Source organism: Hyla sarda, chromosome 1 (assembly GCF_029499605.1).
Source record: "Hyla sarda isolate aHylSar1 chromosome 1, aHylSar1.hap1, whole genome shotgun sequence".
In the NCBI taxonomy this organism is placed as follows: Eukaryota; Metazoa; Chordata; class Amphibia; order Anura; family Hylidae; genus Hyla; species Hyla sarda.
In genome coordinates, this window is record NC_079189.1 from 583,766,195 (window position 1) to 583,789,272 (window position 23,078).

General features: G+C 45.7%; 1 protein-coding gene across 3 annotated transcripts in view; it reads right to left on the minus strand.

Moving 5' to 3' along the window:
• SMAD4 (SMAD family member 4) overlaps window positions 1–22,850 on the minus strand; it is a 47,586-nt gene extending 24,736 nt beyond the window's left edge. For 2 of the 3 annotated variants that reach the window (XM_056545133.1, XM_056545125.1), the window contains exons 1-3: window positions 22,564–22,850; window positions 11,910–12,202; window positions 1,835–2,009 (exon numbers count right to left, since the gene is read on the minus strand). In XM_056545133.1, the coding sequence (XP_056401108.1) occupies window positions 1,835–2,009; window positions 11,910–12,149 (415 nt within the window). In that variant the 5' untranslated portion in view covers window positions 12,150–12,202; window positions 22,564–22,850. The remainder of the gene's footprint in view (window positions 1–1,834; window positions 2,010–11,909; window positions 12,203–22,563) is intronic. The other variant, XM_056545118.1, reaches the window with a different exon arrangement.
• Between the last annotated feature and the right edge of the window lie 228 nt (window positions 22,851–23,078).

Sequence of the window (23,078 nt, forward strand, 5' to 3'; positions counted from 1 at the left end):
AAAAAAATTATAATTGTGCGACAAAACTGAAGAAAAAACACAATTTTGTAAATTTTGGGGGCTTCTGTTTCTACGCCGTAAATATGACACCTTATCTTTATTCTGTAGGTTCATACGATTAAAATGATACCCTACTTATATCGGTTTGATTTCGTTGTACTTTTGGAAAAAATCATAACTATATGCAGGAAAATTTATACATTTAAAATTGTCATCTTCTGACCCCTATAATTTTATTTTTCCACGTACAGGGTGGCATGGGGACTCAGTTTTTGCGCCGTGATCTGAAGTTTTAATCGGTACCATTTTTGTTTTGATCAGACTTTTTGATCGCATTTTATTCCTTCTTTTATGGTATGAAAAAAGTGACCAAAAATATACAATTTTGGACTTTGGAATTTTTTGCGCGTACGCCATTGACTATGCGGTTTAATTTACGATACATTTTTATAGTTTGGACATTAACTCACGCGGCGATATAATATATGTATATGTTTATTTTTATTATGTTTATATATTTTTATATGGAATTTGGGAAAAGGGGGTGATTTAAACTTTTAATAAGGAAGGGGTTAATGTGTGTTTTTAAACATTTTTTTTCCCCCCACACTTTTAATCCCCTTAGGGGACTTTTAGGAGGAATCATTAGATTCCTCATACAGATCAATGTGATTACATACAATCCCATTCATCTGTGTGCTCTGCGCTCGAATGATAAAGCCTGGTCCTGCCAGGCTGTATCATTCAGAGAGCTGGAGCAGACACGGTAGGGAGGTAAGCCCTCAGGCTACCTCAGCAGTGAATCACCTCCCCGAGATCGCACTGCGGGGGGACGATCCACCCCACTGGACCACCAGGGACTGAATACAGGCACCTTTAGATGCCGCTGTCAACTTTGACAGCGGCAATCTAAAGGGTTAATAGCGCCCCCCCCCCCGCATGTCCTCTATTAACGCCAGCCCCCAGCTACAGGAATCAGCTAGGGGCCGGCCGGTATGACGCGGGCTCAAGTCAGGAGCCCGCCTCATACCCGGTTTACGGCCATTGGACGTGTATACACATCCATGGTGCTTAAGAGGTTAAATAAGAATAAAAACACCAAGAAAGGTAGGTATCATTATATAAGAACAGCTATAATGACATCAGAGAAACCATTAGTTTCATGTGGTGGTCAACCTATGTGGAACACATTTTTATTGATGTAGGCACAGACAGTACTGCCTGCTTGTAATAATGTAGGACAGCGTTTCCCAACCAGGGTGCCTCCAGATGTTGCAAAACTATAAGTCCCAGCATGCCTGGACAGCCCTTGACACTACTTCCTGATTGAGCAGTTGCTCAGTATTACAATTACCAAAATGCATTGCTTTCTCTAAGCTTTTTGATCACAATCCTCTTTCCTTGCCTCCTACCTCTCCCAGAATATTTCAGTACCCAGCACACCATTACACTGCAGTCAGTAAATCTGTAGTACCTGCTGCATTCATTCCCTGTCTGCTTCTCTGCCTGTTGCTTTGCACAAGGCAGCATGCTGTAAACACGCCAAATTTTTCCCTAAATGTCCCATAAAAGATATATGTGAATATGAAAGGTCGATGTTGATGTAGCTGTAGAGGCTGGTCAGAGGTCATGACATCACTCAGGGGGTTGGACCAGAGCTCAGAGCAGTCTTTCCCAACCAGTGTGCCTCCAGCTTTTGCAAAACTTCAACTCCCAGCATGCCCAGACAGCCTTCGGCTGTCTGGGCATGCTGTGAGTTGTAGTTTTGCAACAGCCGGAGGCACCCTGGTTGGGAAAGACTGCCCTGATGGAACAGAACACAATGGCCTCTTACCTATTCCAGGGGAAACAACCCGCTCATAGTGATAAGGGTTGACACACACACTGTCGCACTTCAGATCAAACGCATACTGACAATATTTCACATGTTTCAGTTCGTTCTTGTGAAGATCCGGCCACCTCCAGAGACGGGCATAGATGACGTGAGGGAAACCTTTCCTGCCAGCAACCTGTAAGACAACAGAGAAATCAGAAGTCACCTAGAGATCTGCAGTTAATGAATTCGCTAAGGGACTGACAGTACTACAACACAGCGATATCTGGTGATCTTCTGATGACATGTACAGTGAATTCCTTCTAATGCTGAACATTACATAATAGACAATAAACACACACAAGACATGTACAGAAACAATACGCTCAGTGAAGAAATGATCTGTCCACGGACTTTGTCATTCAAGTGAATACTGCAATAACCACGGTCCAACAAGTGAAGCCCTGTTCCAGGAAGGAGGACATGTTTTCACTTATTACAGTGTTTAAACTCTTAAGGACGCAGGGCGTACCTGTACGCCCTGTGCCCGGTCCTGGTATATAAGGCAGGGTCCCGCCGTGACCCTGCGTCATAGCCAGGACCCTGGGCTAATAGCGTGCAGCACCGATCAAAGTTGATCGGCGAGTCTAAAATGAAAGTAAAAGCTTCCCAGCAGCTCAGTCGGGCTGATCGGGACCATCGCTATGGGAGCTATAACACTGCAAAAAAAAAAGTTCTAAGGTCATTTAACCCCTTCCCTAATAAAAGTTTGAATCACCCCCCCTCCCTTTTCCCATAAAAAAAAAAAAGTGTAAAAAATATAAAAATAAACATATGCGGTATCGCCGCGTGCGGAAATGTCCAAACTATAAAAATATATCGTTAATAAAACCATACGGTCAATGGCGTATGCACAAAAATATTCCTAAGTCCAAAATAGCGTATTTTTGGTCACTTTTTATATCATGAAAAAATATATTAAAAAGCGATCAAAAAGTCCGATCAATACAAAAATGGTACCGATAAAAACTTCACATCACGGCGCAAAAAAATGAGCCCTCATTCCGCTTCATACGCAGAAAAATAAAAAAGTTATAGGGGTCAGAAGATGAGAATTTTTAACATATAAATTTTCCTGCATGTAGTTATGATTTTTTTCAGAAGTGCGACAAAATCAAACCGATATAAGTAAGGTATCATTTTAACCGTATGGACCTACAAAATAATAAGGTGTTATTTTTTACTGAAAAATATACTGCTTAGAAACGGAAGCCCCCAAAACTTACAAAATTGTATTTTTTCTTCAATTTTGTCGCACAATGAATTTTTTTGCCGTTTTGCCGTGGATTTTTTGTTAAAATGACTGATGTCACTGCAAAGTAGAACTGGTGGCGCAAAAAATAAGCCATCATAGGGAATTTTATGTGCAAAATTGAAAGCGTTATGATTTTTAGAAGGTGATGAGGAAAAAATGAAAATGCAAAAACGCTGAGTCCTTAAGGGGTTAAAAAAAAAATTTGTATTCTAGGAAATGCTCCCATATCTACTGCTATAGAAAACAGTGTATAATATAAGATATCAATAACCACAGCCCGGAACATTCATTTGTCAGCAGATCTACTAAAAAAGCGGACGTCACAGGCCTGAAGACCGTTTGTAACCAATGAATAATGAGCACAAGCTGCGGGAACTCTACAGCTTCACCTCCATCATAAGACATAATGAAAGGAAACTAAATAGCCTTAAAGGGGTACTCCGTCCCTAGACATCTTATCCCCCATCCAAAGGATCATTGGGGGGGGGGGGGCGGCGTTCCGGACGCTATCTCAGGACCAAGCTCCAATGTTTGTTAAGTCATGCCACAGCCCCTCCATTCATGTCTGACAGCTAAAACCAGTGGTCTTCAAACTGTGGCCCTCCAGATGTTACAAAACTACAATTCCCAGCATGCCCGGACAGCCGTTGGCTGTCCGGGCATGCTGGGAGTTGCAGTTTTGTAACATCTGGAGGGCCACAGTTTGAAGACCGCTGGCTAAAACAGTCGTCAAACCATCATATGGCAAGAAGCGAAGTTCGCTCTGTGCACAGGATGACTTTGGCTCCACACTGGAAATTGCGGGGGTCCCGGCAGCTGGACCCCAACGATCAGACATCTTCTCCCCTCTTCTCTGGATAGGGGATAAGATGTTTAGAAGCAGAGTACCCCTTTAAGGCCATTTATTGATTTTTCGGACAGCACTCCACTTACTTGCTATGGGACAGATAAACATGCATTGTACTGAACGGGACAGTGATTAAAACACGTGCGCTGCCGCTCTCTGTTCTTGTAATATTGCTGGGATCCAACCCGGACTGATACTTTCATAATCACCCACTGTCTCCCAATGGTGGAGAGTAGTGCTGGGTGGTATGACCAAATGTGTGTATCAGTGTTTTTGCAACTTTCGGCGGTTCCACTGTATATAACGGTATTTCCTTCAATGCAAGCTTCAGGGCGGAGCGTGACGTCACACGGGGGCGGGGCCGTGACGTCACAATGCTCGGGCCCAGTGATCCCCAGTAATCAGACCCAGAGCGAACATGCACTGGGGACTGTTTGTAACGGGGTGCTGCGTGCAAGATCACCGGGGTCCGCAGCGGCAGGACCCCCACGATCAGGCATCTTATCCCCTATCCTTTGGATAGGGGATAAGATGTCTTAGCGCCGGAGTACCCCTGTAAGGCCCAAATAGGATGTGTCAGGCCACTCCCCCCTCAAATGAATGAATGATATAAATGGTTAAGTTGCCGGCGCTTTAGATGGTTAAGTTGCCAGCCGCCTGCGCTTTAAGCGAATGAGATGCGAGCCGCGGCAAGCGGTCACCTCCCCCTGCAAGCGCTAAAAGCCTGGCTTTTAGCACTGGCAGGAGGAGGTGACTGCTTCCGGCTCGCAACGTAAACATTTCCAGCGCCGCAGGCCGGTATGAGGTGGAATTTTGCAACCTCACACCGGCATCTCATTCATTTAAAGCGCAGGGGGCGGCACCGTAACCATTTAAAGCGCAGGGGGCGGCACCGTAACCATTTAAAGCGCAGGGGGCGGCACCGTAACCATTTAAAGCGCAGCGGGCGGCACCGTAACCATTTAAGGCGCAGCGGGCGGCAACGTAACCATTTAAGGCGCAGCGGGCGGCAACGTAACCATTTAAGGCGCAGCGGGCGGCAACGTAACCATTTAAGGCGCAGCGGGCGGCAACGTAACCATTTAAGGCGCAGCGGGCGGCAACGTAACCATTTAAGGCGCAGCGGGCGGCAACGTAACCATTTAAGGCGCAGCGGGCGGCAACGTAACCATTTAAGGCGCAGCGGGCGGCAACGTAACCATTTAAGGCGCAGCGGGCGGCAACGTAACCATTTAAGGCGCAGCGGGCGGCAACGTAACCATTTAAGGCGCAGCGGGCGGCAACGTAACCATTTAAGGCGCAGCGGGCGGCAACGTAACCATTTAAGGCGCAGCGGGCGGCAACGTAACCATTTAAGGCGCAGCGGGCGGCAACGTAACCATTTAAGGCGCAGCGGGCGGCAACGTAACCATTTAAGGCGCAGCGGGCGGCAACGTAACCATTTAAGGCGCAGCGGGCGGCAACGTAACCATTTAAGGCGCAGCGGGCGGCAACGTAACCATTTAAGGCGCAGCGGGCGGCAACGTAACCATTTAAGGCGCAGCGGGCGGCAACGTAACCATTTAAGGCGCAGCGGGCGGCAACGTAACCATTTAAGGCGCAGCGGGCGGCAACGTAACCATTTAAGGCGCAGCGGGCGGCAACGTAACCATTTAAGGCGCAGCGGACGGCAACGTAACCATTTAAGGCGCAGCGGGCGGCAACGTAACCATTTAAGGCGCAGCGGGCGGCAACGTAACCATTTAAGGCGCAGCGGGCGGCAACGTAACCATTTAAGGCGCAGCGGGCGGCAACGTAACCATTTAAGGCGCAGCGGGCGGCAACGTAACCATTTAAGGCGCAGCGGGCGGCAACGTAACCATTTAAGGCGCAGCGGGCGGCAACGTAACCATTTAAGGCGCAGCGGGCGGCAACGTAACCATTTAAGGCGCAGCGGGCGGCAACGTAACCATTTAAGGCGCAGCGGGCGGCAACGTAACCATTTAAGGCGCAGCGGGCGGCAACGTAACCATTTAAGGCGCAGCGGGCGGCAACGTAACCATTTAAGGCGCAGCGGGCGGCAATGTAACCATTTAAAGCGCAGCGGGCGGCAACGTAACCATTTAAAGCGCAGCGGCCAGGGGAGGAGGTGGGAATCAGTTAAATACCGTGGAACCGCCATAACTTACAAAAATACTGTGCTATGCATTTTTGGTCATACCGCCCAAGACTAGGGGGTCCTATTAAAAATAAAGCCAGTTAGGTAGAAAGATAAAATTAAAAATTTAAAAAGGACTGCTTTAAAGAATAGTACATGTAATAAAATGCTAAATCGTTAAGTGTTTAGTCATTTAGGTCTACTCTGGTTATTGACCCCTTCAAAGGATACTCTGACATCAGGCAGAGAAAAAATTTATAAAAACACTATAGAAGCATCTTGGGACATATAGGGAGAATTAGGTGTGTCTACAGCTGATCAGCGTCACAGGCAGAGGAGCAGACAGGGAAAGATAACAACAGGTGCTGCAACCTCGCTGATTGTAACAGTCTGCTATGAAATGTTCTTCAACAGCCATAGGCAGGAGACTGCCAGGGGTCCTATGAAAAGAGAGTTGGCAGGGTGGGAAGTCTGTGACGAAGACCTGAGGAAGAGCAATGCATTCTGGGAATTGCATAACTGAGCAACTGCTTAAAGGGGTACTCCGGTGGCAAAAAAGTTTTAATCAACAGGTGCCAGAAAGTTAAGCAGATTTTTTAATGACTTCTATTAAAAAATCTTTATCCTTCCAGTACTTCTTAGCAGCTGTATATTACAGAGAAAGTTGTTTTGTTTTTGGATTATTTTTTTCCAGTCCACAGCGCTCTCTGCTGACACCTCTGTCTGTATCAGGAACTGTCCAGAGCAGCATATGTTTTCTATAGGGATTTGCTCCTGTTCTGGACAATTCCTGATACAGACAGGGCTGTCAGCAGAGAGCACTATGGACAGAAAAAAAAATTAAAAAAAAAAGATCCAAAAAGAAAAGAACTTTCTCCATTGTATATAGCAGCTAATAAGTACTGGAAGGAGTAAGATTTTTTAACAGAAGTAATTTACAAGTCTGTTTAACTTTTTTAATTGAAAAAATAAAAATAATTTATATATATATATATATATATATATATATATATATATATATATATATATATATATATATATATATGAAAACGTCCGGCACTCGGGAAGATGCAGGTAAAACTTGTCAATGGCTTTATTCACACGCTTAGGCAGGACACAATCTGACGCGTTTCGCACACTCAGGTGCTTAGTCCTAGATAGACATACACTCAATAATGCGGGTTAAAATACACATGAGTTTGGTCACATGACCACATGAATCTTAATTAAAAACAGTTGGTTACAAAACCTGGCATTGGGAATCATGATCACATTTGATCGTTCGGAGCTTTTCAGACCCTGAAAGTTCCCAAGAGGAAAATACAGGTGCACAATACTCATCAGTACAACAACAGAAAAAGAAATTAACATCGATTGCCGCACCATCTAAAGAACTTGGAGCTGTTCCAAAAAACCGTCTGGGCCAGACCGACAGCCTAAAGGGTCAAAAGCAAGGAGAGCTGGACGCAAACATAGAAGAAAGAAGATACCCCCTGCGCTCGCTACTGGTTCCGAGATAAATCCGGTAATGAACTTATCTGCATGCATCTTATCTGCTGACCAGATTACTGTACTTGGTAAAGGACTGAATTTTGTGCCGACAAGTAAGTTTGAACTTTAATACCATACTAGATGTTAATAAATTGGCAAGAGGACTCACTCTCAAAAGACATTTTCACAAGGGGGTTATGAGTCATGAGGAGGGGGAACCTTCATGTATAGTTGTGGAAGGATCAGTAGCGAGCGATGGTGATGAAATTAATGTTAATGTTACTAATTTCAAGGATCAAAATGTATTATTACAGCTTACCTGCTTGCAGAAAGAAAATGCAGTTGTTGATGATAGTCGGAATAATAACTACCGCTCGGCCAACCCTGGTTTCTATCCTGTTGCCTCCCGTTCGGAGGCGCTGGATAGATTCCAGGAGTTGGTCGAGCGGGACCTAGTGAAACTTAATGAACAGGTGTCTCGTGATAATGTTTATGATAATCTAAATAAAAATGAACGTATAGCATTGAAGGAATTATCTGAGAATAAATCTATCGTAATACGTAATGCCGATAAAGGTGGAAATATTATTGTTCTGGATTCAGGGTTATATAAACAACTCAATGAGGATATGTTATCAGACACATCAACTTACTGTAAATTAAAAAATGACCCTACTAAAAACGTACCAAATGGAACTTAAGAAAATATTGGAAGAGGGTGTAGCCCTGGGGGCAATCAACAAAAAACTGGAAGAATATCTATTTGTAGAGAATCCAGTTACCCCAGTGTTCCACTCACTCCCCAAGGTGCACAAAGGTATATTCCCACCTCCCCTTCGACCAATAGTTGCTGGCATTGGGTCGCTGGGGGAGCGCCTTGGGGAGTGGGTGGATCACCATCTCCAACCCCTGACTAAAATCACCCCCACGTTCACACAGGATACTAAGCATGTGATCAATATCTTAGAAAAAATTGCGTGGGATGAGCAGTTGTCATGGGCAACCTGTGATGTTATAGGCTTATATCCATGCATTCCCTGGTCTAAGGGCCTAGAGGCCCTGTCCGTCCATATGGAAAAATTCAGCACATACTCCCCTGGTCTGCAGGAATTTATCACCATCGCCACGGAGTTTTTGCTTAAACACAACTACTTTGTGTTTGATGGTGGTTTCTACCTGCAGACCAGGGGAGCATCAATGGGTGCCAAATATTCCCCGTCTTTTGCAAATATCTACATGTTTCATTGGGAGCAGCTCTTTATTTTCAGTGATAAAAACCCATATTATGATAATATACACTGGATCAGTCGTTACATAGACGATTTATTGATAATTTGGAGGGGTACGGAGACACTATTTTCGGAATTTGTTAAGTATATTGGGAACAACAACTTAAATTTGGGGTTCACCTCACATTTCGATAAAAATACAATTAATTTTTTGGACATTTCGCTGAGTAGTGGGAGTGATGGTATAGAAATTCGCCCCTATAGAAAAGATACAGCCTCTAACTCTATTTTATTGGCCTCCTCCTGCCATCCACGACATGTCCTGGATAATATTCCCTATGGCGAATTATGTAGAATAAAACGTAACTGCTCTAGTGAGAAACAATTTAAAATTGCAGCAGAGGAACTTCATACTAGATTGGAGCAGAGGGGTTATAGCGAAAAAATACTAAAAAAAGCAGAAATAAGAATAGAGGGACGGGGGCGTGAGGAACTAGTATCCTATTCCAGTAGGCATCAAAATAGAAGGGACTCATATAAGGTTGGAGGCAAATTAGCTAAAAACACAATCAAAAATGAAAATATAAATCCGAGTAAAGATAGACCACCATTTTTCGTGACTTCATACAGTACTCAATTTGGACAGATTAAGAAAATAATAAATAGATATATTCCGGTATTAGAAACAGATCCAATATTAAGAGACTTATTATCAGAGGGTATTTCTATTGTGTCCAGGAGAGGCCCCACTATTGGAACCAGAGTCTCACCCAGTCTATTTACCAGTCAAAAGGAAAGTGTAAAGGACCGGGACTGGTTGAGGAATATAGGTAATCGCAAATGTGGTCATACTAGATGCATCACATGTACACACATGGTAAATTCAAATACCGTAACGTCTTGCACAACAAATAGGACATACAATATACACCAGTATATCAATTGTAACACTAAATCCATTATATATGTAGCAACATGTATTGCTTGTAATTTGCAATATGTAGGATGCTCGGGTAATTCATTAAAAGTGAGGTTTAGGAAACATATTACGGATGCTAAAAGTAGTTTGACAAGCATGTCTATGCTATCACGTCACTTTAGGGAGTCCCATTCAGGGGACACCACCCATTTACGAGTATTGGGGGTACAAAAAGTCACCTTAGGACCTAGGGGAGGCGATCTTAGAAAGAAACTATACAATAGAGAGGCACATTGGATGTTCCTCTTGGGAACAAGATTCCCGCAAGGGTTAAACAAAAGATTGGATTTAATGTTAACGTGTGCATAAATTGAATAAGAGAATATAGTTGATGTATACAATTTATTATTAATCACGTATGTTTAGTTCCCGGTCCAATATGCACTCTTCGTTTCTTGTGCACATATAATAAATTCTGAATTGTCGCAAATTATAGGGGGATGTTATAGGGGGACACGGTGAGATGCACATTATGCGGTTATTGATCTATATATAAATATTTGGGATCTTGATGTGCAGGTATAGTTCAAATTGTTTATTTCGGTAAATATGTACCTCCAAATTAATATGAATATCGGTAGTATTGATAAACTAGTTTTTAGACCATTCGAGATTGAAATTTAAATGTTACTCAAAATTTGAAACAAAGCCGCATTGCCTGCATCCTTGTGTGAACTCTCTCCGAACGATCAAATGTGATCATGATTCCCAATGCCAGGTTTTGTAACCAACTGTTTTTAATTAAGATTCATGTGGTCATGTGACCAAACTCATGTGTATTTTAACCCGCATTATTGAGTGTATGTCTATCTACGACTAAGCACCTGAGTGTGCGAAACGCGTCAGATTGTGTCCTGCCTAAGCGTGTGAATAAAGCCATTGACAAGTTTTACCTGCATCTTCCCGAGTGCCGGACGTTTTCTTTTCTGTGTGATTTCTACTAAGCCGGGAGCGGTACCGGTGTCCGTAGCACGAGATAGTGCAGCAAACGCGAGAGTGGTGAGCAGCCTGACCTTATCTGCATATATATATATATATATATATATATATATATATATATATATATATATATATATATATATATATATTCATTCATTCCCCTTTAACCAGAAAATACAGCTTGAAAGAAAAACATTGCTTGGTGCCATTATAACAATAGTAGTTGTATAGTTTTGCCATGTCTTACTACAGTAAAAAATGTTGTTTTACTTTTCTGTTTATGAAGTTGTGTGGAGGCTCATTTCTTGTGCCATAATTAGAGATGAGCGAACGTACAGTAAATTCGATTCGTCACGAACTTCTCGGCTCGGCAGTTGATGACTTTTCCTGCGTAAATTAATTCAGCCTTCAGGTGCTCCGGTGGGCTGGAAAAGGTGGATACATTCCTAGGAGCACCTGAAAGCTGAACTAATTTACGCAGGAAAAGTCATCAACTGCCGAGCCGAGAAGTTCGTGACGATTCGAATTTACTTTAAGTTCGCTCATCTCTAGCCATAATGTGTTGTGTAGTTTACATTAGATTTTAATAGCTCAGACATTGCCACCAGCAGTAATGCCAAATATGTTTTTCAATTCAATTAATTGATTTTTCTGTGTTTCCACAGTACAGCCTATGGCAGTGTTTCCCAACCAGTGTGCCTCCAGCTGTTGCAAAAATACAACTTCCAGCATGCCCGGACAGCCAACGGCTGTCCGGGCTTGCTGGGAGTTGTAGTTTTACAACAGCTGGAGGCACACTGGTTGGGAAACACTGGTCTATGGCATGGGAGTCCGAGTCATTCGGCAGGCCTCGGGCAGCCATGACAACAGACCAGTTTCCTGCGATCTTAGGGGGCCAATCAAACCCCTATATCACAGATACGAAGCAAGACAAGTACTCAGACAAGGACTGTATCCACCTTTTCCAGTCCACCGGAGCACCTGAAAGCTGAACTAATTCATGCAGGATAAGTCATCAACTGCCGAGCCGAGAAGTTCGTGACGAATCGAATTTACTGTAAGTTCGCTCATCTCTAGTTTTCACCTATAGCAAACGGCTGGTACAGGCAGGGCACATCCAAGATACCTTTTATTTTTTACCTAGAGAAAGGATATTTACCTGAAGCCGGCCGTCTAGTGTTCTCTGGATGGTGACACATTTGCTGGGATGTGCGCCATTTGTAGTAATCGCAGTGATCAGTGAATCTAATTCATCCTTCTTCTCCTTCAGCTTCTTTACTAAACTCTCGATGGCTCTCTTAGCAAAAGTCTCACTCTCGCCCCCCTGGCGGTGACACATGAGGCTGTGGACGATGCTCAGACAAGCGTCATTGCTGGTGGGGGTGCTGGTGATGGACATATTGTTGCCAGGATCCGGTTACACTTCTCACTTCAACGTTTCAGCTGTCGGGCCTAAAAAACAGTAAAATCACAAGTCAGAAAGGTCTATAGGTCGGTAACCCATAATGCCACACGTCAGGTGAATCATACAGTACTGATCTGGGCAGGACAATCTGGTAAATGGAACCACAAAGGGTTAACATAAAGGCAGTCACAGGAGTGGGAGTTAAAGGGTTACTCTGCTGCCACAGTATTTTGAACATATTTTTCTGAACATTTGGAGCGGGCGTCAGGGGGGGTCGTGACGTCACGCCCCCTCAATGCAAGTCTATGGGAGGGGGCGTGACATCCGTCACGACCCCTCCCATAGACTTGCATTGAGGGGGTGTGGCGTGATGTTGCGACCCCTTCCGCCTGCTCCAAGCATTCTAAATGAACACCAGGTGTGGGGGGGGTGCCCCTATCCTTAGGATAAGATGTCTAGGGGCGGAGCACCCATTTAAATGTTGTGTAACAACCATGTTTACCAGCCATTAGGGATGTAAGAAAAAAAAAATCGATTTGCGCGATTATCACGATTTTTTCATTTGGCGATACTGAATCGATTCAAAATATTTTTGAATCGATTCTTTTAGGGATGTGAAATTTGTATCTCCTGACGCCAGGAACAGCATGTCCCGGGCATCAGGAGATACAAGTTCCACATTTGTGGAGCCGGGCAGGCCGGATCTGACGCGGCGGCGCTCTGGGTGTACGGAGCGGGCTCCGACTCGTGCCCGCTCCGTACTCTGTGACCCCCGGCTGATTTCAGTAGCCGGGGGCCGCTGATGCATCACCGCCGCTAGTATCCAGCATGTGGTGCTCTGCATTGTGTATGGAGCGGGTTCCGGACTCGTGCCCGCTCCATACTCTGCAGCCCCCGGCTGTTCTCAGTAGCCGGGGGCCGCCGCTAATAGCCAGCATGCAGCGATCGCCGCGGCTGGCTATTAAAGGAGTACTCCGGTGCGCACTTTTCTCGTTTTATCCCGTCCGGGCTGCAATATAAAAGAAAACACACTTTCTCTTACCTGCCAACGAGCCCCCGGAGCTCCGGTACACTCCGGTACAGGTGTTCGGTCCCCGGGCTGTATTCTTCTTACTTCCTGTTAGCCCGGCACGTCACACGGAGCTTCAGCCTATCACCGGCCGCAGCGATGTCCCGCCTCGGCTGGTGATAGGCTGAAGCTCCGTGTGAAGTGCTAAGAGGAGGGAAGAATACAGCCCGGGGACCGAACACCTGCACCGGAGTGTACCGGAGCTCCGGGGGCTCGTTGGCAGGTAAGAGAAAGTGTGTTTTCTTTTATTTTGCAGTCCGGACGGGATAAAATGAGAAAAGTGCGCGTTGGACTACTGGGATCTATGAATGCTCCTAGGTGGGCGATGTATCGGGATATATCGTGATGTATCGTCACCTAGATGGTATTGCGATATATCGGGATATATCGAATCGCCGCACTGGTATCGCCATTCGAATCGTATCACCAAATTCTTTGCCATTCACACCCCTACCAGCCATACTTGCATACATTCAGTAAATAAAGGAGTAATCCAACCAAAAATGAGGATATCCTCAGGATAGATATCAATATATTTCGGTTGTGTCTGACTCTAAGCACCCCCGCCTATCAGCTGTTTGAAGAGGTTGTGGTGCTCATGAACAGCAAAGCTTTACTCTTTATGGGGACGGTGCAAGGAACGAGTGGCGGTAAACACTGAAGAGACTGCAGGGCTCAGCACCACAACCCCTTCAAACTGCTGATAGGCGGGGAAGTCAGGAGTCAGACCCCCACTAATCTGGATAATCCCTTTGTAACAGGTTTAAAACCACTGATGCAGGGAACCAGTGTCACCTGTCTACATATGGATAAAACTTAAAAGGGGTACTCCAGCCCTAAGACATCTTATCCCCTATGCAACGGGACTCCCGCGATCTCAGCTGCGGCACCCCAGACATCCGGTGCACGGAGCGTATGTCAGTGTCATGCCCCGTTTGTGACATCATGGCCAAACCCCCTCAATGCAAGTCTATGGGAGGGGGCGTGACGGATGTCACACCCCCTCCTATAGACTTGCATTGAGGGGGCTTGGCCGTGACGTCACGAGCCTCCGGCGCTGCACCTGACGCTCTAAACGAATGCAGGGTGCAGCAGGGAGATCACAGGAGTGCCTAATGGTGGGACCCCCGCGATCAGACATCTTATCCCATATCCTTTGGGTAGGGGATAAGATGCCTAGGGGCGGAGTACCCCTTTAAGTTCTAACATCTACTACAGTTAGGGTTTAATTTTCTCCCCATTTTAACGATATGTTTGTTATCAGTGATTCAGAACACTCCTATCTATACCCAGAGACAGTAAACCTGTGTATTACTAGTCCTACTCTTAACCGAAAAAGCAGTTAGAATAGTATCCAGTCTAGACAAATGCTCTGAGCTCACAGAGCATTGTTTAGCTCACTGAGCATTGTCTAGACTGGATACAATTGTCTTCACTTCTCAGTTGAGAGCAGGACTAGCTATGTACAATGTATCAGTCTGGGGTCCAGGCTGTTTAGCTCACAGAGCATTGTCTAGACTGGATACAATTGTCTCCACTTCTCACCTGAGAGCAGGACTAGCTATGTACAATGTATCAGTCTGGAGTCCAGGCTGTTTAGCTCACAGAGCATTGTCTAGACTTCTCAGCCAAGAGTAGCAGTGGCTATTAGGGATCGACCGATTATCGGTTAGGCCGATATCGGCCAATATTCACGATTTTGGACATCAGTATCAGCAATTACCTTGCCGATAATGCCACGCCACCCGCACCGCGGCCAGAGACTACCGCCTCCGCCGCTGCCCCATTGCCTCCCCTATCCCCGGTTTTATAATTACCTGTTCCCGGGGTCCGTGCTACTTCTGGCTCCTGCAGCGTCCTGCGCTGTTGCTGTGCGCAATGATGAGCGCCGTCCTCAACGCGATGTCACCGTCAGTGCGCAGTGACAGCTCAGGACGCCGCCGGAGCCAGAAGTAGCGTGGACCCCGGGAACAAGTAATTCTAAAACCGGGGATGGGGGAGGCAATGGGGCAGAAGCGGTGGTTGGACTAAGGAACGGCAGGGGGAGAGAAGCGGTCGGCGGCTGTCTCTGGCCAGAGGATAGGCAGGGGGGTATAGCGGCGGTGGTAGGACTCAGGACAGGCAGGGGCCTCTGTCCCCGCAAAGCCACTGCAGTTCATTGATTTAAAGCGCCCGGAATATCAGTATAAAGTTATCGGCTATCGGCCTCAAAGTTCACAGATTATCGTTATCGGCCCTAAAAAAATCAATATCGGTCGATCCCTAGTGGCTATGCAGAAGATTTACTGACAGAACATAAACAGGAGAGATCGCATTCACTTATAGTAATGCAAAAAGTGAAAGCCGGAGCAGAGAGTCTGCCGCAAAACCTGCCTGACCTGTAGTTAGGAGCCAGCACTGTCCGAGTGATGGGTGACGACAAACGTTCCAAAACTTGCAGACCAATAGTTTTTGTAAAGCTTCTGTTCAGCTTGCTTGTAAGTAGGCGCTGTTGCTATATACAGACGATCAATAATATAAACCCAATAAAAATCAGATACAGACCATGGCTCACACATTGATCGGCCAGCAGCTCTGCAGATACCCATCAGAGAAGACAATGTGGATCACGTGCCGCCCCATCCCCTCCCGTCCCTTAATAATAGGAGCCATAAACACAACACACATGGAAAATTCTGCTTTGTCCGGCCAAAAGCAACAGCGCAGGAAACCACCGACTGTCAAATCAAAGCGCAGCGCGGGCATTAACCCTTGGCATTGCTTTAGGCTCTAATGGCTAACGCGATAGATGATGACGCAGGTGACAGGCGGCACATTAGAGGCCTCTAATGTACGGAAGGAGGACAGACTGGCAGCAGGTCTGCAGTAATGTACAGCCGAGAACTTGATATCTTAATGGGCCTGAAGATGTGTCAACTCCTTGGGGGGATATAAATCCTACCACAGCGGCCTTATGTCACGTCTCAGGAGCAAAGCTGTCAAGATACGATGAGAATGTCGGCGAGAACTGGAAGACACAGCGCCTGACCGAGAGAGTCCTAAAAAGAAAGGCATCAGAAACCTATGAAAAATCCAGGTTATTACGGAAAGAAAGGTTACAAGGGAAGCCAGGGGTGTGGACTAAAACAGAGCACAATCTACTTGTCCTGGTACATAAAATTATTTCAACCAAAATAGTCTGTAAATAAGGTCTTTATTAATTGAAAATTAATAGGCAGACCAGTACGTCACCAGATAGATGTGACCCCAATCATGTAGGGCTTCCCAGTAGGTACACAGGCCCCCAATAGATATGACCCCAATAATGTAGGGCTCCTCAGTAGGTAGACAGGCCACCAATAGATATGACCCTAATCATCTAGGGCTCCTCAGTAGGAAGACAGGCCCCTCAGATATGACACCCATCAGGTGAAGCTCCCCAGTAGGTAGACAGGCCCCAGATAGATATGATCGCCATCACTGATGGGGGTCATATCCATTTGGGGGCCTGTCTACCTACTAGGGAGCCCTACCTGATGATCAGGTAGGGCTTTCCAGTAGGTAGACAGGCCCCCAGATGGATATGACCCCCGGCAGGTAGGGCTCATTTTAACCCCTTAAAGGGGTACTCCGCTACTCTGCTTCGGAAGCTCCGCTCCCCAGCGTCCGGAAGTTAATTGTTCTGAACACTGAGTGCGGCCTACCGCGTTCAGGTCCGCCCTTCGTGACATCACACCCGCCCCTTCATTGAAAGTCTATGGGAAGGGGGCGTGACTGCCGTTGCAAAACTACAACAGCCTTTGGCTGCCCGAGCACGATAGGAGTTGTAGTTTTGCAACAGCTTAAAGCACCATGGTTGGAAAACACTGGCTTAGGGGCTACAGCACTGTCATCGAGCAATAACCAGCTAGTCCGAAAGCTCTAAATAAGAGCTGCCAATACTGAAGATGGGTCTTTACATGAAGACAATACAGATCAGAATATCCAGGTCAATTTTTAACAGGTTATTCCAATCACAGAAATTTGCAGCGAGTTCTATAACTTCCATGAATGTAGAGCGCTATACACGTGCCATGAGCTCTAACCTTCCTACTCCTATGAACTGCAACAAGGGTTCATTGCAAGCCCATTCTCCAGAGCAGTGGGGGACCCAGAAAGAATCCACCTCTCATAGCTATGCGGTAAAAGTATCCGCGGATGGCTATTAACCCTGTAGATCGCCACTGTCAAAGCTGACAGCGGCATCTAAAGGGACTGGTTAACCATCCGTGGTGGCCTAGTGGGGTGGATCGCAAGGGGGGTGATCCACAGTGGAGATAGCTGGAGGGCTTACTTCTGCATTCATGGCTGCCCCCCTGGATCTACATTTGATTGAGCCTGCCTTGAGTGGGCTCAACCAAATGAACACAGATCAATAGAGTTCAATAGAACTGCATTGATCTGAATGGAATCTAATGATTCCTCTTAATAAAGTGTATAAAAAAAGTTTTTTATAATAGTTTTAAAAAACACCCAATAATCCCTTCTATATCAAGTCATATCACCCACCATTTTCCATATAAAAATTATGTAAACATAGTAAAAGAAAAAAACATTTGGTATTGGCGCATGCGTAATTGTCCGAACCATAAAAAAAAATAATTATATATCCCGTACAGTCAATGGCCGTAACAAAAAATTAAGATACCAAATCACAGAATTGCGTTTTCTATGTTTATAACATCATATCCCAGAAAAAAAATATGAAGTGTTCAAAGAGTTTGACCAATACCAAAATGGTACCGATACAAACAGCAGATTACGGCCCAAAAAAATTAGCCCTCATACCGCCCAGTATACGGGTGTTTTACCAGTGAAATGACCCATTCTGATTGGTCAGTTCTTCCGGCCATTGGAACGTTTCGCAGATCCGGACTGTCTGTAGCATTGTATGTTGAAAATATTGTAACCTGAGGCCATTGCATATCTATTCGTTTTATTTATTTTTTTATTTTGAAATTGGAAAAAGAGCGGTGATTTGAATTAGGGATTTAAATTTTTTTTTTTTTTTTTTAGATAGGTGTCTACCAGTGGTGCACCAAAATGAAAATTTAGGATGCGCTTGGGCATTGATCTGTTACCGGCGCTGTTATGGTGCAGCCCCCCATAGACAGGCTGTATCCACTGCGGAGCCTCCACAGGCACCTGGCTGCCCTGAAGACTGATCTGCACCCCCTGGCCAACCTGCTGTGTGTGTGCCAAAATTGTTTAAATGCTGCAGTTGTGGCATTTAAACAGTTAAATGACAGAAATCTATATGACTTACTCCATGTCTATACTCCCCCCGACTGGATCAGAAGATTGGGCTGACTGGGTCAGAAGGAATTTTTATTTGACTATACTACAGGGGCTGTAAAGTTAGTGTAGTTCATAATATAGTGTCTGTACCTGTGTTTGTCTGGTCTCGCAATTCTTCTGTGATTTTTGCCCCAATGTTTATTTTTAACAGCATAAAAGATGTGTTGTCTTAAGTTTTCCCAGGCTGCCCGAGACATTACATCACTAGTGAGGTGATGAAAGGGAGCCTGTCTTCGCTTCCGTGGGTGGAGTGACCGCTGGGTGGGAGGGAGATCATTTTGCAAGGAAGTGGATTTTTGCCACAGCTGGAGGTACCCTGTTTAGAAAACACTGGTCTATTGCACGGAAAGGGAACACGTGTGTTTCAATGGGTGGCGTGGCTGATGTGTGGGAGGGAGAAAAGTGACCTCACACTTAGAAAGAATTCTGGAACTTAGTTGGAGGGAGGGAACGCCAACAGGAAATGGCCATTTCACAAAAAATAGCCTCAGCGTTATGGTAATCTCACAACCCAGCTATGATAAGCGCAGATCCTTCCTAAGCATGTCCATTAGTGCTGGGCGATATGACCAAAAATGAGTATCACGGTATTTTTCTAAAGTATCACGGTATTTTTTTTTTTTACATTGAGACTTGCATTGAGGTGGAACTTTTGGAACTAAATGATCTGAACACTGGGGCAGTGGAGTACCCTTTTAAATAGATGTAACAAACAACCCTACAGCCTCCAACTGTTGCAAAACTACAACTCCCAGCATGTTGGACTATATAGTAGTGTATAGTATAGGTCAGTGTTTCCCAACCAGGGGTGCCTCCAGCTGTTGCAAAACTACTACTCCCAGCATGCCCGGACAGCCGTTGGCTGTCCGGGCATGCTGGGAGTTGTAGTTTTGCAACAGCTGGAGGGCCTACTGTAGGTATAGTATATTATACAGACCCCTGTCCATCCCAGAACCCTGATTCACCTTCCCAGTTGCTGCAGGGACCATCCGGGGAGGGTGGTCCGGGCCATCCATCCTTCCTGTAGTGTCCGGCGGCATTCCGGGTGGAGGGTGAACCGGTCCGGGCTGTCCTTCTCCGGGGGTCCTCATCTCCACTCCGGGCAGGCTCCGGCCTAGTACGCTGCATAGACGCCGCTGCGCAGCGACGCACCTGACATCACAGCGTCAATGCAGCGTACTAGGCCGGAGCCTGCCCGGAGTGGAGATGAGGACCCCCGGGAGAAGGACAACCCGGACCGGTTCACCCTCCACCCGGAATGCCGCCGGACACTACAGGAAGGATGGATGGCCCGGACCACCCCCATTACGGGTAAGTTTAATTTTTTTTATTGACTCGGAGCGTGGGGGAGGGGCCTGACCGGTATAGCGTTATGGGCAAAAATCCATACCGTGGGAGGAAAAAAAAAAAAACGGTATCTGGTTCATACCGGTATACCGCCCAGCACTAATGTCCATTACTGTCAGGCATGTATTAAAATCACCTTATGGTGGAGAACCCCTTTAAAAGGAGTTTTACTATAAATGGAAAAAGATGGCCTCCTGGTCTACCTGATTCCATTGACGTTAATGGGAGGTGCGCAAATGGAGTAGTGCTGGGGGCGAGGATTTATATGTAACGGAATAAATAGGAATCTGTGTATACTGGGGGCTATATATGACAAAGCCCTTGGGGTCCTATGGTCATCTAGTACATCATCTCTCTGGCTGTCTAGGCATGCAAGGAGTCCTAGTTTTTCAACAGCTGGAGGCACCATGGTTGGGAAACACTGGCCTAGCCAAGCTCGGCTGTCGACACTAGGGATCGACTGATTATCGGATTGGCCGATATTATCTCACGTCTAAGCGCAGCACCGCCACGTCCGAGTTCACTGTGCCACTGATCAGCGCGCCCGCCGCCTGCTTTCTCTCTCTCGCACAGGGCCCTGCTTTAAAATGCCCAAAAATTTTAATGCACGGAATATCGGTATAAAAGTTATCGGCCTGAAAGTTCACAGGTTATCGGTATCAGCTCTAAAAAAAAAAAATCTATATTGGTCGATCCCCAGTCGACACCGTTCCTGGCAGTTTAACCTGTTACATGCTGCAGTCAAATCATGATCATAACAAAAGGAGCAGCTTTCTTACCTCACCACGGCTCGGCAACACCGTTGCAAGTTGCCCCTAGGTCTGGCAAGATGTTTTGGAGGCATAATACTCTGCAATACTACGTTTTATGAACCCCAACATGGTGCCATTAAAAAGTATATTTTATCCCGCAAAATATATATACGGTATATTTTACATTGTAACGAAGAAAAAAAGAATAAATAAATAGAAAAAAAATGAAAAATTCATCCTTAAGGGTTTAAATGCACTGATGTTAGTCACATTGCAGAATAAATAAGTCTGTTGCTGGTCTTCATTTTATTTATTTTGCCCTGCACATTCTGCACCCCACGCATTGAAACACACATTCCCTTTCCATGCAATAGACGTGTGTTTTCTAAACAAGGTACCTCCAGCTGTGGCAAAACTACAATTTCTTGCAAAATGATCTCCCTCCCACCCAGCAGTCACTCCACCCACTGAAGCGAAGACAGGCTCCCTTTCATCACCTGACTAGTGATGTAATGTCTCGGGCAGCCTGGGAAAACTTAAGACGACATTTTTTTCTGCTGTTAAAAATAAACATTGGGGCAAAAATCACAGAGGAATTGCGAGACCAGACAAACACAGGTACAGACACTATATCATGAATTACACTAACTTTACAGCCCCTGTAGTATAGTCAAATAAAAATTCCTTCTGACCCAGTCAGCCCAATCTTCTGATCCAGTCGGGTGGAGTATGGACCCAAGTCAAACAGATTTCTGTCATTTAACTGTTTAAATGCCACAACTGCAGCATTTAAACAATTTTGGCACACACACAGCAGGTTGGCCAGGGGGTGCAGATCAGTCTTCAGGGCAGCCAGGTGCCTGTGGAGGCTCCGCAGTGGATACAGCCTGTCTATGGGGGGCTGCACCAGCACAGCGCCGATAACACATCAATGCCCAAGCGCATCCAACATTTTCAGCCTAAAATTTTCATTTCGGTGCAACACTGGTAGACAAATATTTTAAAAAAAAAAATTTTAAAAAAATCCCTAATTCAAATCACCCCCCTTTTTCCAATTTCAAAATAAATAAAAATGAAAAGATAGATATTTGGTATTTGCAGCACGAAGAAATTTCGGAATTATTGCAGAGCTGGACAAATCAAATCACAATTCCCGTGATTTTTCCACTGACGACGTATTTTTTGTGTGGGACAAGCTGCACTTTTCATTGGCACAATTTATTTTATCATATAATGTATTACAAAGCCGGGGGGGGGGGGGGGGGGGATTATTGGTAGGGGGAAAAAGGTAAAAATAAATAAATAAATAATAATTGATTTGCACTATTTTATGGGGCAATAAATTTTTCGTTGTTCACAATACGGTTAAACTGACTGCACTACAATCAGATGTTTTTGCACTGTAATTCTTTAACAATCAGATCTCGCTCTGTACAGTGATCCTCATACAATCTTATTACACACAACCAGATGTCATTGTGCTGTGATCGTTACATAACCAGATCTCACTGCACTGTGATTGTTATACAACCAGATCTCAGCCAATCTGATCACCCACAACTAGACCTCACTGCACTGTGACCATCATACAATCACATCTCACAGCACTACGATTTTTATAGAATTAGATCTCAGCTAACCAGTCCTGAATACAACCAGATCCCACTGTAGTGCAAATGTCATACAACCAGATCCCCATACAATCAAAATCGATCACAACCTGATCTCACTGCACCATGATCGTCATACAATCAGGTTTCAACCACATTATCATACAATCTTATGGCCACACGGATCTCACATGACCTTTGCTCGTTATACAATCAGATCGTTTTACATTCAGCTTCCAGCACTAGACCACGGACTGTCCCCAAGTCCCTCCGATGAGGCCCCGGGCCGGACCCCTCCCCTTCCCCGCAGTTACCTTCTTCCAGCCGGACACCTTCTCGGATTCCTCAGCTCTGGCCTCCTTAATCCTCCAGCCCTGAGGCCCGCACCGTGAAGGGCCGCCGTACGGGGACAGGCACGGATCTCCGCTCCACCTCCCGGGTTTCTCCGAGCGGCACAGGCCGCAGACAACAAACCCTCCCGGGTCGAGCATGCGCAAGAGCTCCAGCGGCGGTAACATCCGGGACACTGAGCAGGGATATGGGAGGAGCTACGAGCAAGCGGGAAACGGGAGGTGTGGTTAGCGTGAAATCGAAATGTGAGGACTAGGGAAAAGGGGCGGGGGCTGAGATCGCCATGGAAACGGGAGCAGTGATTGACGGGAGTGTCCAGCTGGGAGATGGGCGGGAAATATCATCATTAGGGGTTTTACCTCAGGGGGCTCACGATCTTACTGCGCATGCGCGGAGGTCCTTCCTGTCACTGCTCGCTGTGTGGTAGTGTATGATGTATTAGTGGTTTCCCAGCCAGTGTGCCTTCACCAGGCATGCT